Consider the following 18,989-nt stretch of genomic DNA (forward strand, 5'->3'; position numbering starts at 1 on the left):
AGAGGAAACAGCCGTGCTTTATGCTGTCCGATCATTCAGAAGAGCCTGTTCAGGAAGGAAGGCCCAGACCGAGTGGTTAGCTAAGTGTTTTAAGTTCCAGACTAGGGAGAGGGCATAAAATTTTATTAAATCGATAAGGCGAATCATTGACCAAAATGAAGTTTAATGAAAGTTCTCTGTCAGAAGATTAACTTAACATTTTAATAGTATGTGACTATAATATAGCACAGTCAGCTCTCTTCTATAAACTGTGCTTTAAAATAATAGAAATATTTAGGCCTCTTTTTTTCAGTATTGAGGCAAAATTGGTCTCAAAAGTAAACATACTTACATATTTATTGCCATCCCACATATTTTCAGATGATAATTTTTCTGGTTTGTTTCTTCCTGTCTTTTGTTACATTAATACTTTAGAATGCTTTGGCATGTGAGCCTAGCCAGTGGTCACGGACAACAGGGGGTGGGGGCCGACATGGGGAGGGGTTTGGGGTAGGAAGGGGGGCTGAGGACAATTATGTGATACCATAACCAATAAAATAAAAATGCTTTAACCAGCAGTCGCCCACCTTGCGGGCCTCCCGGACCACCGGCTGGCGGCCGCTGCTCTACACCAGGGACCCTGGCTGGCACAGAGGCGGCTGTGTGTTGGTGTTCTTCCATGCCATCTTCTGCAGAGCGGCCCTCTCCATAGTCTTAGACGTGCAAGGCGAGAGGGTCCTCCACGTGGAGATGTGGCTCTTCAGCCTCTGCTCTTGCCCCTCATGCATGTAGAAGCATTTATGAAACCACTGCCTTCTTACAGACTTCCACTCAGGTCTGTACTTCCCGGGAGGAGGCCTCATTGCGGGTAGGAGCCCTAGAGTCAAGTGAACTCTGCCACTGTTTGCTCTTCACTGTAGGGAGGTGCTGCTCCGGGCTATTTGATCTCCTCCCAACGGTTCTTGAACATTCTGAGAATTCACAGAGCCAGAACCGGTCTGCAGGACAGGAATGTTAGGACAGGATCATATTGTCAATAGCCATGTGTTTGCTGCTGCTGGCAGTCAGTGGTCACTATGCTATGGGTCACGCACTGTGTAAGTAATGGATACATCACTCGTTTGTGTAACCCGCACAGTAGCCCTCTGCGTAGTACTGTTTACCTCGTCTTATAAACACTGGGAGGGCCCGTCTCTCTCCCAGGTCACCTAGCACATCGTGAAGTCAGAATTCCAACCAAGGCCTTCTGTCTCCAGAAACGGTATTGGAATCCAACTTTTGAGATAGATTGGGTCTCTTTAAAATTATCAAATCTTTATGAAAATATAAGGCAAAGAAAGACACACCACCCAGTTTCTTTTCCACTATCGTTCAAATGCTTCCCCTTGTGTTAGTTGCAATGCTTGGCTCAGCCTTTTCTTGTCCAAGCAGTAATCTCTGCAGTAAATGCCGATATAATAGAAGCAGCATCGTCCTGTGATCCCAGCTGGAACGATACAGGTTTCCCATTTGCCTAAGGGAAAATTGCCTAGATCAGGGGTCGGCAAACTGTGGCTCAAGAGCCACATGCGGCTCTTTGGCCCCTTGTGTGTGGCTCTTCCACAAAATACCACTGCCTGGACGAGTCTATTTTGAAGAAGTGGTGTTAGAAGAAGTTTAAGTTTTAAAAATTTGGCTCTGTGGACTGATGAGTTTGCCCACCGCTGGCTAGATTTAAGCTGACCTAACGTGTCCTGGGACAGATGGTTTAAGTGGGTGGTTGGCGTGGAGATGCTGTGGTAACTGCTGTTGCTTCATGGTTTGAGAGCTGCTATTTTGTGGTAGCAACTGGCTGGTTTACTGTTTTCCTTTAGTATGTTATGGGTTTAAGAACTGTAAACTAACTCAAGTGAAAACATGTGATTTCTCATGGGTCCCTGTCCGCAATGAGTAACCGTAAATATACCGCCTCCTCCAGTGGGCCCGCCGGCTGCTGTGTCCCTCCGCCTGCCCCAGCAGGCCTGTGCCATCCCCTCGGAGGAAGGCTGCCCCCGTGTTCTACATCCTCATCGCGGCCTCTGCAGCTCCTGGCGTCCTGCGCTCCGTCCCTAAACTGTCTCCCCAACTCTCCGTGCACTCTTACACTTGGTCCACATCTAGGCATAAAAGCGCTGCTTTCCTGGGTCAGATACAAAGCTAAGCTTACGGTTCAACTTGTCCCAGATTTTGCATTTCCCCCAGTCATGGAATTGTAAACTTTTGGCATCTGCTACTATTTAGACAACAAAATCAACGAAGATGTACCCAACAAAAGTGAACAGAGAGAGATCTTGCTGACATCCAGGCGGATCTAATTGAGCAGCCTGTTTTGTTTGTTTTTCCTGCCTGTGATTTCATGTTGCATATTTATGATATGTTTCTGTTAGAAACTATCAGTGTTTCACGGTGTTCTACCAGAGCATGCGTTTTCATAGAGCAAGTTTGAGAAGCTCTGTTGAGCTTTGTACAGAGATTTTATCTCCAGAGATGCTCTGTGCGAGGTTTTGACAGCATAAAATAATTTTTTAAAGTAACGACGGGATGGAAACCAATATAAAGAAGCGTTGAGAAACACTATTAATTTCTAAAATCTTAAACTACAAGGGGGTAATAATTCCTTCTGTATGAATAGCAACAGCAAATCATTCTGTAAAAGGCTTAGTCCTTGTATACCTTTTGTTTTATTTACAGTAATCTCATTAAATCCCCACTTAAAATAAGCATCCTCCAGTTGCCTGCATAGCCAGGCAGGGCTCTGAGGCAGAAGCACTGGATAAGGCATGCTGACCTTGAATTAAACACCAGTCTTGCAGGCAGTGTGCCCAGGTTTTAAAGATTGAGCCTTCCAGGTGTGCTTCTAATTGTGGGGCGAGAGAGCCCTCAAGGGAGCAGAAGCGTTTGGAGGGCATCTCTCCGACCAGCTCTTCCGAATCCATTCAGAAAACAAGTCACAAGAGAAAAACATCCAAATTCTAAAAATGTTGCCAGTGATGTGCTGCTGTTCATGTGTGAAGCGGTGGCTGACCAGAATACATATATTACGAGTTGTGTTTTTTCTATTCTCCTGTTGTTTTTAGCCTGTTTTTCACGAGTTTTTTAAAGCCGCAGGCTGGAATTAAAAATGTAGTGTATAGTCCTGTCAGTATGGCTCAGTGGTTAAGCATTGACCTAATGAACCAGGAGGTCATGGGTTCAATTCCCTGTCGGGCCACATGCCTGGGTTTTGGGCTCCATCCCCAGTAGAGGTCATGCAGCCTATTGGAGTTTCTGTCTCCCCCTTTCCCTTTCTCTCTGAAATCAATAAAAAATATATATTTTTTAAAAAAAAATGTAATTTGAGAAGTAAATTAAAGGTTTCTAATTGGAGATTAAAGTTCAAGAACTAATGGGACCATTTTTTTTTATTAGAAAAAGACACTTTCTTTAGTGTCCTTTGAAGCACAAAATTTTTAAAAATTTTTCTTGTTTATTTTTTTATTTTATGCTTGTGTTCTTTTTTTCTTTTTAAAATATGTTTGTAATTGATTTCAGAGAGAGGAAGGTGAGAGGCAGAGAGGCATAGAAGCATCAATGATGAGAGAGAATCATCGGCTGTCTCCTGCACGCCCCCTACTGGGGATGGAGCCCACAGCCCTGGCGTGTGCCCCGGCCCGGAATCAGGCTGTGACCTCCCGGTTCATAGATGGACACTCAGCCACTGAGCCACACCCCCTCACTAATGCCCTCACCCCCCTGTTGTCTGTGTCCATTGGTTAGGCTTATATGCATGCACACAAGTCCTTTGGTTGATCTCTCCCCTACCTTCCCTCTGAGGTTTGACGGTCTGATCAATGTTTCTCTGTCTCTGGATCTGTTCAGTTATGTTATTCCAGTTCCATTTCTTAAAGAGCATTTCTTTCCTCCACTGAATTTTCTTGGCACTCTTGTCAAAGATCAATTGACCATAAATAAAGGTTTATTTCTGAACTGAATGCTATTCTTTTCATCTGAATGTCCGTCTTTGTGCCAATCACATAGTCTTGATTATTGTAGCTCTGTACTAATTTTTGAAATTAGGAAGTGTGGCTCTTCCAATTCTTTCAAGATTTTTTGGCAATCATGGGTATCTTGAATTTCTAGCATTGACCTGTCAATTTCTGCAAAAGGGGCAGTTGGGATTTTGATGAAGATTGTAGTGACACTGCAGATTAATTGGGGAGTATTGCCATCCGGGGAGTATTGCCATCCTAACAATGTTCTTATTTAGGTCCTTACTTTCTTTCAATGGTGTTTTAGTTTTCAGATACAAAGTTATGTAGTCCTATGGGTTTTTCATTGGTGCTCTTTATCAGTTTTGGAAGTTTCCTTATATTCCTAGTTTGTCGAGTCTATTTATCATAAAAAAAGCTGTATTTTGTCCAATGCTTTTTAACATCTGAGAAGTTTTGTCCTTTATTCTATTGATATGATATATTAATTAGTTGATTTTTCAGATATTAAACTCACTTTTCATTCCTATAATAAATCCCACTGTTCATGGTGTATAATGCTTTTAATATGTCTCTTTGCTTAGTTTGCTAGTTATTTTGTAAGGATTTTGAATCCATATTCATAAGAGATATTGATCTGTAGTTTTCTTGTGGTGTCTTTGTTTTTGATGTCAAGTTAATTCTGGCCTCAGAATGAGTTGGGAAGTGTTCACTTCTGTCTTCTAGGATAGTTTGTGAATAATTGATATTGGTTTTGTATTAAGTGTTTGGTAGAATTCACCAAATTCTTCTCATCATAGCCTTTTTTCTTTGTGGGTGGTTTTTAAATTACTAATTCATTCTCCTTTCTCTCATTCTTATTCATTATAAGTCTACGAGAGGCCCAGTGCATAAAATTCATGCACTGGTGGCGTCCTTAGGCCTGGCTGACAATCAGGGCCAATCGGGTGCCCTGCCTCCCTGCATCCTCCTTCCCGTGCCACCTGCACATTGTCACTGCGTGGTTCTCCACCCCCTCCTTCCCTCGCCACCCGCATCCACCACCACCGTCCCCCGCTCCCCATCCAAGCCCTGGGTCCAGCCCCGATTGGGCAGTTGGGATCTGCCGGGGGGGGGGGGGGTGGGGGGACGACACACCAGAGGTTGGCCAGCAGGCCCCCATCAGGCGATCAGGGCCTGCCTGCAGAGGTTGGGGGCAGTTCCTGCATTGAGCGTCTGCCCCCTGGTGGTCAGTGTACATCATAGCAACCAGTCATTCTGTTGTAATGGTTGCTTAAGCTTTTATATATATAGATTCAGATTTTTAAATTTCTTCTTGAGTTAGTTTTGGTAATTTGTGTCTTTTGATGAATTTCTCCATTTCATCTCAGTTATCTAATTTGTTGGTATACAGTTGTTGATAGTGTTACTTGAAATTCTTATTTCTGTAAGTAGAGCTATCTATTCATAGGTTTCTAATTAGTAAGTAGTTACTTTATCTCTCAAAGAACTTAACCCTTAAATTTGGGGGTATTTCTGGAGATAAGAACACAAAGAAACATAAAAGCAGAAAGTTACTGAGTCCCTTATTGTTGTGAACAGTAGGTAAGCACCACAACATCAGCTCCTGCCTGGCACACAGTATGGAGACAGAACCTTGGGAAAAGCATTAGGAGTGGATGGCCTTCTGCTGCTCGGTACTGACAAAGAAACAGCTTTGCCCTGCAACTTGTGGCTTCCTATAACCTCGGACAAAAACACTTGACCTAATTGTAACTTTCCGTTTGAGAGCAGAGACAACACTACCACATGCACAACTATCGGGTATTCATTTTTCATTGTAGTGTCTGCAATTCTTTAGAAACCTTATATAGGTCAGACCTCAGTATACTGAACTCCACAGGCTGACCATGTTTTTGGAAGGTCCATTTTCTCCTTGTTTTTAAGTTTCTCATTTTTACAGATTTCCCAATTCATAAAATGTTTTGCTTTTTTAAATGTAAAGTCTTGAGTGCAGGGAAGTTTCAAACTGAAATAGTATATATAGTACCTACCCTGGCAGCATGCAGGAGCCCCAAGCATGCAGTCCCTGGGCCTGGGTAAGAGGATTGTTTTGGTGAGAAGGCAGAGGATAGATTCTGAGTTGGGATCCCACTCAGACAAATGCATTCCCATCCCAGCCCTGTGTTACCCTGTGGCCCAAAGTCACTGTATATAATTTTCCTTTTTCGTGAAAACCTTTCTATCTCTCAATAAAACCGTTAGATTCCCATTATAGACATTTATTATAAAAGCACTTTGGGAAGGCTATTTACTGCCCAACTAAAAGATAAATTGTTAAAATTAAGTGATATGAAACATTAAATGGAAATAAATGTTCCATTTACTAAGAGTTTAAAACATTGTTAGACAGTGTTTTATTGTAGATGTTCTAGGCAAACCATTAGTATATGTGTTTTTTGGAAAATATTCTGCATTTTGTAAGAGAAGCTCATGTGTACAAAGAGAAAGGTCACTAAAATAGAGCTGTCAGCAACCAGGAAAAAAAAAAAAAAAAAAAAAAGCCTGCCTGTGCTTTCCGTGTATGGAAGCCAGCAGTGTGCAGGCCGAGTTATTGGTTGCAAACGCTGAGCACGATGGGATTTCTCACGTGGAAAAGGCAGGGAAGTCAGGAGTGCCGCCAAGGAAACTGCTCCCTGGAAAAGCCTGGCAGCGTGTTTATGGGGTCTGGCAGGCCACCTTCTACTTCCTATTCTGGGAGGAGAAAGGAGGAGGGTAGCAGGAAACTTGGAAAGTCATCTCTTCGGTTGGAGGGAGGCAAGCACTAGGTCAGTGGTCGGCAAACTGCAGCTCATGAGCCACATGCAGTCGGAAGCTGCGGTTTGCTGCCCTGTTGACCGAGTTTGCCGACACTGGACGAGATCATTCTCTTCAGTTCCCCCTAACCTTTATTTTGAAAATGTATAAACCTTCAAAAAGAAGTTGTAAGGCCTGGCCTGCGTGGCTCAGTGGTTGAGTGTTGACCTCTGAACGGTTTGATTCCCTGTCAGGGCACATGCCCGTGTTGCAGGCTCAATCCACAGTGTGGGGTGTGCAAGAGGTATGGATCAATCATTCTCTGTCATCATTGGTGCTTGCTCTTTTCCTCTCTGAAATCAACAAAAATATATATTTGTTAAAAAGTTGTAAGAATAATACAATCTGTATACTTTTACCTAGAGTCACCAGCAAAAACCTATTACCTTCTCTTACCCTGTCCTACACCACACACTCACAAGGAAAGTAAGGGGGAATGCCAGCGTGGTGTGGCTCAGTTGGTTGGACATTGTCCCATGCACCGAAAGGTTGCTGGTTTGATTCCCAGTCAGGGCACATGCCTGGGTTGTAGGTTCAGTCCCTGATAGGGGGCGTGCAGGAGGCAGCTAAGCTATGTTTCACTATCACATCAATATTTCTCTCCCTTCCTTCCTCTCTAAAAATCAATTTAAAAATATATTTTTTTAAAGAAAGTAAGGCAGAAGCATTATAGCATTTCATCTGTAAATACTGCATCATGTATTTTCTAAGAAGACGATCTTCCAAGAAATTTTCAGTTGGTACAATATCATCTAATGTACAGTCCCTATTAATGTCTCTCCTCTCCCCCCCCCCCCCCCCAGTTGTCCCAATAATGTCCTTTTGGCTTTTTAAAATCTAAGCTTTAGTCAAATTCCTTCATTGTATTCAGTTGTCAAATCTTTTTAATCTTCCTTTGAAGTATGCCCACCCTTTTTTTTACTTTCATTTCATTATTTTTAAAAGTCCAGGCCGTGTTTCTCATTGAATATCTCACACTCAGCTGATTTTTCCTTATGGTTATATTCTCTCTAATATAGTCGACAAGAAAACTACCAGGAAATGCTATGGCCTTTCTGTTTCATCGAATCAGGAGGTACATACACCAGTTTGTCCACCTGTTGACAATACTCAGTTTAATCACTTAGGTAAGATGATTCCGTGATTTTCCATTGCAAAGGTACCTTTTTCCTTACAGCTTCAGGAGTCCTCAAACTTTTTAAAGTGGGGGCCAGATCACGGTCCCTCAGAGAGCTGGAGGGCCGGACTATATGAACTACTAATTCCTACTGTAACACCTCAGCTGCGCTCACTGCCCAAAAAACCTGGCGGGCCGGATCAGACTCCTCTGCGGGCCGCATGTGGCCCGCGGGCCGTAGTTTGAAGACACCTGGTAGGGGAATGGAAGGTTGGTACTTGGAGACTATGTGACCATTGCTTCTCACCAGCCTTCTCCCAGGGTGTTAGCATCCATGAACCTTGTGTCAGCAGGGGCTGCAAATGGTGCTTCCCTGATTCTGCCTTCACATCCACACTGATTAGCTGGCTTCTATCAGAAGAGCTTTCCCTCCTTTCCTTCTTTTTTTGTGTCACTGTGGGCTCAGATTCTTCTTATTTAGTATCTCATAGTCCACTACTGTCATTGTTCTCTTCGCTACTCAGGTTTTTCCAACGTTGACCAATGGAGGACCCTTCAGATCAGCTTCTTATCAGTTCCTGAGAGCTCCTCCTCTTTATGGTGTCATCGTGTCCACATGTTGTGTGAATGTAGCAGTTTATCCAGCCAGGACCCCGAGAATCACACGTCAGTTGTTACCAGTATTTTTCTCGCACAAGTAATGCTGCTGCTTGTGATGTTTGTATAATGAGCCTATTCCCTTACGATAGTATAAGGATTCAAATAAAGAGAAACAGTCTGGAAATATGGAATTAAAAGTGAAAGAATCCCTTTATATTTCTCCCTCCCACCCGAGTACCTGCTCTCCTCTCCCACACTGTTAACACTTCGTTCTGCTTCAACCGTTATTTTGTTGTAGTTGATGGAGGTTTTGCTTTATTTTTCCATGTTTAGTATGTAAAAAAACATACACTGTGTTTATTTTATGGAAGTATGATCATGCTATAATATGAATAGGGTTTCCACCTGGTGTCTTAGCTACCGTCTCACGTCTGGAAGTATTGAGTTACTTCATTCTTTGTAGTAGCTGTAGACAGTGGTAGTTCATAATACAGACTCACCATCATTTAGTCGTTCTCCTACTGATATTTAAATTATTCCTACTTTTTCAGTATTATAGACAACACAGTTAATAAGCTGCAGTGTATCTTTGCATATGCCCAGTATTTCTTTAGAAAAGATCCCACGAAGTAGCCTGGTTAGTTAACTACCACTGAGTCACTCTTCACATTCTTCATTACCAAGTATTAGCAGCATAATTTGTATTTGCAAATCTGGTAGATTGAAAAAAGAATGGTAGCTATTGTGAACCTAGGGCCCTTCAGTTTGCAGGCTGACGGGCGAGGGCAGTACCGTACACTTTTAGTGAATATTGTGATACCAGATGAGAAAGTCCCTTGTTGTTTTTCAAATATTTTTCCTCTAGGTGTATTTGAGGGCCGGGGAGAGATCAGCTTTATCCGTTTACGTTTTCCCAGCCATGTATGGACTGTGCCTTTTCCCAGGTCTGGGAGAAAACTGACCAGGCGTTCGGAGCTAAGGTTGAAACTTAAATAAACCTAGAAAAATTAAAGATCATTTGATCTTCTGACCTGGGAGAAATCTGATAGGGTTTGTAACACTGTTAAGTATTACCCAACATTTAATGTTTGTTTAATGAGCTTTTAGCTCATTCCCTTCTTTCAGGTATAGCTCTCTGCAGTTTACCTTTTCAACCCCTTGGACAGTCATCCCCATAATTTCCTATCTATCGATGTACATAGGTAATTTCACTACCTATGTTCAAAATATCCCTGTCTTCAGGGAGCTTGCCAGGAAATGAAAAGGAAAGCTTAGCGAGAAGAAACAGAGATATGAAAGCAGATGTCGGGTGAATTTTTAAGTCACTAAAAGAACTTACATATCAATTTTTCCCCTATCCTGGCCACGTTTCCATTTTGTGCTCTCAATGTGCTGGTAGGAAAGTGGGACATTCCTTTTGGCCCAGGAAGGAATCTACATGGGCTGTGGCACAAGCACAGGCACAGAGATAGGACCGAATGGGTCATTATCATACGAGTTTCCGAGGTGGAAGGGAAAATACCGAGAAAGGGGATCGGTGTGGGGAGCCGTGGCTTCCTGTATGTAATGTGGAGCCGAGTCCTCAGGAGCAGACGCTCTGAATCTTTCCTTTTCTCCTAGTACTGGATGAACGAGTACACCTCCTCCATCGGGATTGGAGTTTTCCATTCAGGAATTGAAGTGTATGGCAGAGGTAAGTGTACACACGGTCTCAGTACACTTTCTGGAGGTTTTTTCTTTAAAGGAGTTGCAAAATCCTAACTATAGTGCTTCCTTTCCATTTTTTAACTGCTTCCATAACTTTCTATTGCAGAAAAGTAGATCACTTTCCATATTTACTTATACCATATTTTGAGGAAATCTCTAAAGTTGAATGAATTGGGGGAAGTACATGAGTGTACATTCAGTTATCTTTTATTCTAAACTAGAGGCCCAGTGCACAAATTGGTGCACAGGCGGGGTCCCTGTGGCTGATGATCAGGGCCAATGGGGGGCCTGGCCGGCGGGGGAGGGACCACAGGGGGTTAGCCGGCCATGGGGAGGGGCCGTGGAGGTTGGCTGGACCCAGGGGGTGGGACTGTGGCAGGTTGGCAGGCTGTGGGAGGTAGGCTGTGGGAGCACACTGACCACCAGGGGGCAGCTCCTGCATTGAGCATTTGCCCCTGGTGGTCAGTGCACATCATAGCAACTGGTCAGCCGGTTGTTCAGTCGTTTGGTCACTTAGGCTTTTATATATGCAGATACCGTATTTTCTGGCGTATAAGACGACCCCCTAATTTTACTGTTAAAACATAGGTTTAGGCTTATATTCTCTGTATGAGACTACCCCGCCTCTCTGACTCTGGCCAATCTGAGCAGGCTTTTTACTAGAACACAGCGGTCTATTAAAAAAAGAACTGGTGTTGCCTCGGAAGTGGGGGGTAGTCTTATACAGCGAATATAGGCCTAAACCTATGTTTTAACGGTAAAATTAGGGGGTCGTCTTATACGCCAGAAAATACGGTAGTATGTCTTAAAAAATATTTTTCTTTTGAGATTGTTATACCACAACAATCGTTTTGGTTGGAGAAGGGTTGATTCTAGCAAGTGCCACACTTGAAATAACCAGTTTCCGGAGGGAATTTCAGTGATTTGTGTTTGTAGATCTACCAGTGTGAGGTTGTAAAGTTTTAAAATGTCACTGAGCAAGCTCTGCCCTTGATTACACCCGGCTTTCTGCTGGGGAGCGATGGTCTTGGCCACTCATTAGCTCAGCTCTTTTTATTCTTTATTACCCTCATCCTGGCGAGCACGCGGGCCACTCGCATTAGCAGCGCTGCTCTCAGCAGCTTGTCTTTGTTCTCAGGCCCACTCTCGGTGAAGATAATTTACTCCTGAGCGAGTTGTGAGCAGTAACAGTGTGCGTCAGACACACTGCAGCCTCATCAGGGCTGCAATAACACATTAGTTTGAGTCATAAACCCGCCCTGAGCAGAAACGCCTTGCATTGCCTCCGCGAGGCCGGCTTTGTGACTCTTCCAGTGTGTTCCTGCGTTGACTCAAAAAGGCCACCGACACGCCAGCCGCGCTGCCGGGAAGAAGAGGCTCGTGGACGTCCATGTGTCAGCACGGTGCTCGGGATGGCCCTCTCACCGGGGGGCAGCTGTGCAGTGTGGGCCGCACGGTCGCCGTGAAGCTCCCTCCCGGCTGGGGTATTGCTGGGGCATTGTGGTGTGGGCTTGCTCCCTGGTGTGACCTGGCTTTTGCCCAGTTGTGTGTGTGTCCTTTCCACACGCCTGTGCTCCAGGGGGTACAAGGGCCACTTTCCCGCTGGAGACACCAAACTGCTGAGAGCCATGCTGTGCATCAGCCACAACAAGCCCAGGGGAAGCCACGTGTTCTCTGCACAGGCCATGCCTCCCGTCTGCCTGAGCCCGGCTCCCCTCCACAGAACCATGGGGGGACAGTTAGAAACATGGCTGAAGCGTCCGCAGAAGCTTAGCAAAGCCAGGGCACGATACAGGGTGGGGCAAAAGTATGGAAACAATGCAGTCACTAATAATCAATACACACAACGTAAACCTCCTTTTGTTCCACTCTGTATTCCTGAAAGTGAACGGTCACTCCTTACATAGGAGAGTCAATGGCTGCGACTCATCTGACTGCTATTAAGTTAAAAATCCAAATACAGTCTTCCCATGGCCAACCTGATGACCACAGTGTTTTATTGACCCACATCTGTCATTAAAAACGTTTTAATGTATATTTCAGTACTGAGTGTGAAACACCTGTTGGTTATCTACATCCTTGCTTTTTTTCTGAAAGATCTGAATCAAAGGTAAACTCCGTGTCTGCCAGTTCTTTCCCACGCTTTGCTAGAAGATCTTTTCAGGTTACCTTTAATAAAAGATAAGTGATGGGATACATTTAAACAGGTGTTCAGAATTCTGACAATAAGCCACTAAGGTTGGCCACCTGAATACCGAAGTATCTCGTAGCAGAGCTGCAGACAGGACCTTCTGCTCCCTCCCGATCGGAAACCGTGCTCCCTGCTCACCTGGAGGAGCGGGCGGCGCTGTCAGGCAGGCTCCGTGTGAGGCTGTTAGTAACGCGCAGTTTATTTTCTCTCGAATGGGGGAGTGGAATTCAGTTTTCCAAGTTTGCTAATATTTCAGAGATAAACCAGGAGTCTCCAGCCAGGAATCATGGAAACTCATTGTTTTTTATTTTTTATTGATTTCGGAGAGGAAGAGAGAGGGGGGGAGAGAGAGAAACATCAGTGATGAGAGAGAATCTGGGATCGGCTGCCTCCTGCACACCCCACATTTGGGATGGAGCCCGCAACCGAGCATGTGCCCTGACAGGTAATCAAACAGACCTCCTGGTTCATAGAACAATGCTCAACCACGGAGCCACAGTGACTGGGCCAAAACTCGTTGTTCTTAGGCAGATTTTTTAGCAAAGTACACTTTTGACTTGTGATCGCCTTGTGAGAATGAACTGACCCCTCATTAGTGCGGCAGGCTCCATCGGCAGAGAGGCTGTGTGTACGTCGGGGTGTTAGTCACTCTCCTCTTACAATTAAACAAAGTAATTCTTGTGACTGTCTGAGTGTCAGGCCTTTTGCGCCAGCTGTCCTGTACAAGTAACAGCTAAATGAGATGTTTGTGGAAGCAGTGGTAAACCGAAAAATATTTAGGTGGTGTTATCATTTATTAAAGCTAGCTCAGCATTCTGGTTACGGTTTGTGTGATTAATACTAAAAATCATGAGTTTTCTCTTTTCAGAATTTGCTTACGGTGGCCATCCTTACCCCTTTTCTGGAATATTTGAAATTTCCCCCGGAAAAGCTTCTGAACTAGGAGAGACATTTAAATTTAAGTAAGTGGGAGGATATTTTTTTCCACTCTTTTAGTGCCAGCACTGTTTCCGGCGTACAGGACTCCTCTGCATGGGGGTGACATTAGCTTATCGTTGCTTTAGTTGCTGGCATTTCGTGTTCACATCTCCGCAGCTGGTAAAGAGGGGGCAGCCTGTCCTGTGCTGCCCTCAGACCCAGGGGAGCTACTCCATGGATTTGAAGCCGTTCTGACGGGTCTGACGCCAGCTCTGCTTTAGCAAAGGTTCATATCTGAGCCAGCCAAGAAGTGCTTACCCGAGTGTGTCTGCAGAAATTTAGAGAAAGCTGGCAAGAGTAAAGCCATGTTACAAGCCTTAAAGACATTGAAGTCTTTAAGGTTCCTGAAAATGGCTGAGAAGAAGAAGAAAATAGATAGATAGGTAAATACAATAGGTTCATATCTAAACATTGCTTCCCCTCATCTCCCGTTTGGGGGAGACGGAGGACAGATTTATTTCAATCTGCCTGCCGGCATCAGCAGTCTCTTCACGGCCCCGAGGAAAGGGTCTCTGTTCATAAACTTCCAGTAACTGACTAGCCGGGCCCCAGTGCTCGGGAGAACCCAGCGTGTGCGGCCCGAGTGGCTCTGGAGCCCGGAGAGTGTGAGCAGCGCCCGTCACCTCCTGAAGGTTTGGTTAAAGTGATGCTTAGAATCTTAAAGGTGCTTCAGAGAAGCTTCAGGCACGTGATAGTTAACTTGCCAAAATAGGGGAAACAGTGAAATGAGGTTGTACCACTGAAGTGCCGCAGAGGGCTGCCCAGCTGGCCAGCCCGTGTTCGTGGTTCCTCCGCCTGTGGCTGATGGAAACACGTCCCCCAGGAACGCTGCCCAGAGCCGTCCCGAGTCCAATCCGGAGGCCTCCCTCAGGTGCGGGTTTGAATATTCTTGGCTTTCGTGGATGCCCTGCCTGCTCTGCCTGAAATCCTCCAAGTGATTGGATGGTGACGGTTACGTGTCCGGGGTGGCAGCTGGGTGAGGGCAGGGGCAGTTAGGCACGGAGCGGCTTCTCTGATACATAGTGTGACGACTCACACCCAGTTGTAAATCAACGGTGATGCTGCATTTCCAATGTCGGGGCGAATAAAGGTACTGACGTTGCATTGGAATTGTTCAGACGTCATGTGTTTAAAGAGTTTATTGCAGAAAAGTAGAAACTAAAATAATTGACATTTTTAAAGTCTCATTTATCTTTAGTCTTAATCACCACGGTATTCCTGGCAATATCAAATCTTTAAACATGCTTTCTGTAAAGTCCTAAAGCTCACACAGCTGTGTTTTTCTCTTTTCTTTAAGAGAATCTGTTGTTTTAGGGAGCACGGACTTCCTAGAAGATGAGATAGAAAAGATTGTGGAAGAACTGGGGAAAGAGTACAGAGGCAATGCCTACCACTTGATGCACAAGAACTGCAATCACTTCTCCTCAGCTTTATCGGAGGTGAGTGCGGAGCGCTGCCCAGTGCGCTGCCTGTCCCGGGCGGGTGGCCGGCCGCCTTCCGGGGGTTCGTGCTGTGTGAGAAGATCTTACATGTCTCCTGTCCGCGTGGCCTTTCTCACATGGTGACTTAGCCAGCACAGCTGGAAACGGGGTTGTGTTTGCTGTGGGTACAGAGTGAGGAATTCATGTTATTACAACCTGAAACTTCGGTGCCTGAGAGACCACTGCTTGCGAGCCACTCGTATTTCTCTCTCCCTAACTGTTAGTTGCCAACTTGAGTTTTCTTCCCAGGCTCCTACTTAGAAGACATTCATTCTTCCCGTCTGGGAATCTTACTCTGCCAGCTTATCACGCAGGCACTTACTGGCCTTCCCAATCCTGAATCCCACGCGCAAGGCCAAAACTAGGTCAAACGACAGGACCTTGGAAAGGAAATGGAAGGAGAAAACGGAAGGTGCTCAGATAAGGCCTAGAGAATTAAATGGCCCGGAGCTGGGGGCGGCGGTGGAGGACAGCGCTCCCTCCTGGGCATTCCGGCCCCTGCAGGCCGCGTGGCCGGCTCTGCCCACCCCTCCCACTCCCGGGGCAGCGGCCAGCGGACTGGGGCACCACAGAGTCCGTGCGAGGGGCATCGTCTGCTCCACGACAGACATGCGAGTCAGGTCCTCCCTGGGGCACGGCTCGGTGCTCCCTGTGAACACGGAGTGGAGAAGCGGGACCACGGTGACCTGGGTGACCTCAGGGGAGGAGGAGGGTGGCTCAGGGTTTTCTGGAAACCAGCATGACATCATACGGAAGGCAAACGGGGGCCGGTGGCTCACAGGCTGTCTTAGGCCAGTCCGGTCACTATGCGGGGCGGGGCGCAGGCAGCTTCCAGGAGGCACACGGCTACACGGAGGTGGTCCCCGTCACCGCTCCCGTGGCTGACCTTCACCATGCAGAGTCCTCAGCGTGTCTCGGTGTGGAGGTAACGCCTGTGTGTGTTCAGTGTAGGCAGATGGCAGTGGGATGGCAGGTCAGTAACCATTAAGGCATAAGGCTCACCCTTTGGGGAGGAGAGTTACATCGCTTAATGACAGGGGTCAGCTCTGTGCATGCTTGCTAGTTTGGGGACATAAACCACTTGGAACCGTCCTTCCTGAATTATCAGCTGAGAAACGGATGGCGCTCTGGCTCCCATGTCACAGTCGTGGGCATGATGGAGGCAAGAATGCGAAAGGGACCTTGGTCAAGCACGGGGTCCCACAGAAGGAAGCGAGCAGTGAAGAGGGGGGTAGTTTTGTGAAAGCCAGTTTGAAACAGGAAAAGGGATCAGCGGAGGAGCCCTCCGGCCTCGTCTGTCTGCTGTCCCCGGTGGTCCAGCCCAGAGCCAGGCTAACTCGGGAGGTGCTGCTAGTGGACCAGCGTGAGCTCCTGAGAAGTGGGGCCAGTGAGGGCCGGGAGAATTCAGACAGGAACATACCCAAGTCTGCCCGCCCGCCCGCCCCTGGCTGGGCCTCTGTGCACTCCAGTGACCCTGTGCTTAAAGTCCGTGGTGGTGGCAGAGGTCTCTCCTGTGACTCGAGGCAAGGAAGGAAGGAGCAGGTGGAATAGCTCGTTTCACAGACTGGAGCCAGCAGCTGGCCAGGGCTCCTGAGGGAGGAGGCTGACAGGAGGGACCAGGCCCGCTGGGGGCTGCCTGTTAGCAGAGGCTGCCGCCCCGCACGCGGGCTGGTGTGCAGTGGCTGCCCGGCCTCCCCCATCCCCCTCCCCCAGGCAAGGACGATCGCGGTTATCTCTCCTAACCCAGCCCTTCCTCCTCCAGATCCTCTGCGGGAAGGAGATTCCGCGCTGGATCAACCGGCTGGCCTACTTCAGCTCCTGCATCCCCTTCCTGCAGAGCTGCCTGCCCAAGGAGTGGCTCACGCCCGCCGCGCTGCAGTCCAGCGTGAGCCAGGAGCTGCAGGGCGAACTGGAGGAGGCCGAGGACGCGGTCGCCTCGGCCGCCGCGGCCGCCGCCCGGCCCGGGCGCCACACGAAACTCTGAGGTCTCCAAGCCTCACTCCGCACCGTCTGGCAGGCGACCCACTGGCGAGAAGCAGAGAGGAAGCGCCCTAGGATGCTGGTATGCAAAGCTGGCTCTCCCCACCCCGGTCACAGCTCAGGATTCCATTTGTACAACCACCGCTCCGCAGGAGGGACTGCGGGCAGCGCCTCTGGTTTTTACCCTCTGTAAATCAGATTTCTGTTTTCTACACTCCCCTCAGTTATGTTTACAGTATTTTGTACCGCTGTTTACAATCCTGCATGGACTCCTGCCGCCGAGAAGAAACTCCACGTCTTCACTGTCCGTCCGGCAGCGATCGTACACTTCCCACTGCCAGGCCCTGGCCGTCAGGTCTGTGCGTGTCTGTGGAGGGTTTGGCACAGGATGCAGAGCGCGAAGGAGCACACACAGCGCGAGGCCGGGGGCCTTGTCTGCTGGGAGGCAGGCCCCCCCCCCCCCCCCCCCCCCCCGCGGGCAGCACATCTCCCTGGGTCCTCCCAGCCCTCCTCCGGCGGAGGCGCTCGCCTCGCCTCTGTCCGGGGCTTTGATGCCTCCGGCTCTGGAGTTAAGATGTTTTTCATTAAGTAACTGACTAGTACGGGCTGGAGGCCTCATTTTGATCTTAACCGGTGACAGCCTCCCTGCACGGTAGCTTCCGAGCAGCAGGGCGGGTGCCTTCCAGCTGCAGGGGACTGTCCAGCTGCCTTTATGAGACCTCGAGAGCTGGTCTCCAGCACACACTCCAACAGCGAGCTCCGAGGTCTGACACGTTGGCACCACGTCGGAGGGCAGTGTAGTGTCTTAGGGAGCACTTCTCCTCAATGGAACGCCTCCGCATTGACCTCTTGTTTAAGGCACATTTGTCATCTTTCAGTTCCTCTTCCTGTTCCCTCAGATGTACGTCTCCACGTCACGTTCTCTAGGGATGGGGTTGTCACACAGAGCCGTCCGGCCTCACAGCCAGGACTCTGTCTGCTGAGTCCGCTCCCAGCTCGGCCCTGGGTGCGAGAGCCAGGCCCTCACACGCCAGGTCCCGTCTCTCTGCCTTAAGAGTGAATGTCCCACGCGAGATGGATGCAGTGCACACGCACCAAGGCAGTGACTCCGATCCATGCATTGTTAGTTTGAAGTCCCCTACTTTTAGTCAGCGTCTGGACTGGAGTGCCCCTCCTCTTTGTAAAGATGCCTATCTTTCAGTAAACCACATTTTTAACTTTTCCATAAGCGATTCTGATTCATTTAACAGCTTCAGCACACCCTGTCCAGAGGGAAAACCCTCCTGAGTTTGCGTATCGGCCCGAGGAAAGGGAAGCCCGGAGGGAAGCTGAGCACTCCCGCTCGGGGGGTGGAGCACAGTGAGGAGGAGGACCGGAGCTCCATGGGAAGGCGGCTTGGTTCAGGTCTAGAGCGAGATGAGAACAAACACTAAGAGGCAAGCAGTGATCTGGTCATTCAAACCAGTCCCGTCCCCACCCCCCGCGAGGGGAAAGTGCGTTTTCCCGGGCTTGTCCGCCGGGGCAGGTCGCGGTTGCTCATCCATTCAGAGCACAGGCTTCCGGCCGGCTAGTGGCCAGCACATAAGCAGCTGCATTCCTTGTTGTGCTGACTTCAGTCTGCAGCCGCGGGTTAAAACAAGTCTCTGTGGCCCAGGGCCGGGCACAGTAACACCAGGCGGGACTCTGGGCGTGAGGTGGGCACCGTCTCAGTGGACTCCAGGTTGGGAAATAGATGTCGTTACTTAGGGGACCTCCCGCCAATGGGTCTGATGGGCTCTTAGCCAGCCTCGCCTCGGAGGGGAGAATCCTGCTCAGCCTGACCTTGTAGCACTCGGCCTCGGAGGCTGGACGATGGAGTCGCCCCTCACCGGCCCGCGGGACAGGAGGGCCCAGGGGAGGTCGGGCTGCTGGTTCTGCTGCTCCCCATGCCCGGGGGGGGGGGGGGGGGGGCTGTGGGGCCAGCGCGCCCTGCCCACAGCAATAGCGTTCCCTTCACCAGCACTGGCCCCGCAGGGTCCCCCCAGAGGTCAGCCCTGCCACCGCTGCCCCGTGGCTTCCCCGGCACCAGCCGGCGGCAGCACTCGCCGTGGTCCCGGGCGTCTCCTCGGGCTCCGTTTCTGCAGCCCCGGAGGCGT

The 18,989-nt window shown here is 48.3% G+C and overlaps 1 protein-coding gene and 1 non-coding gene across 3 annotated transcripts in view; both read left to right on the plus strand.

The window, feature by feature from the left end:
• DESI2 (desumoylating isopeptidase 2) overlaps positions 1 to 18,989 on the plus strand; it is a 34,486-nt gene that overhangs the window by 15,299 nt on the left and 198 nt on the right. Inside the window, exons 2-5 of one of the 2 annotated variants that reach the window (XM_036453631.2) lie at positions 10,138 to 10,210; positions 13,284 to 13,377; positions 14,691 to 14,832; positions 16,637 to 18,989. The exon at positions 16,637 to 18,989 is cut by the window's right edge and continues 198 nt beyond it. In XM_036453631.2, coding sequence (XP_036309524.1) covers positions 10,138 to 10,210; positions 13,284 to 13,377; positions 14,691 to 14,832; positions 16,637 to 16,858 — 531 coding nt within the window. In that variant the 3' untranslated portion in view covers positions 16,859 to 18,989. The remainder of the gene's footprint in view (positions 1 to 10,137; positions 10,211 to 13,283; positions 13,378 to 14,690; positions 14,833 to 16,636) is intronic. The other variant, XM_036453629.2, reaches the window with a different exon arrangement.
• On the plus strand, positions 13,630 to 13,755 carry LOC118727745. The gene has a single exon (XR_004990653.1). It is a non-coding gene; the product is annotated as a small nucleolar RNA SNORA33 (small nucleolar RNA).

Source organism: Pipistrellus kuhlii, unplaced genomic scaffold (assembly GCF_014108245.1).
Source record: "Pipistrellus kuhlii isolate mPipKuh1 unplaced genomic scaffold, mPipKuh1.p scaffold_m20_p_25, whole genome shotgun sequence".
In the NCBI taxonomy this organism is placed as follows: domain Eukaryota; kingdom Metazoa; phylum Chordata; class Mammalia; order Chiroptera; family Vespertilionidae; genus Pipistrellus; species Pipistrellus kuhlii.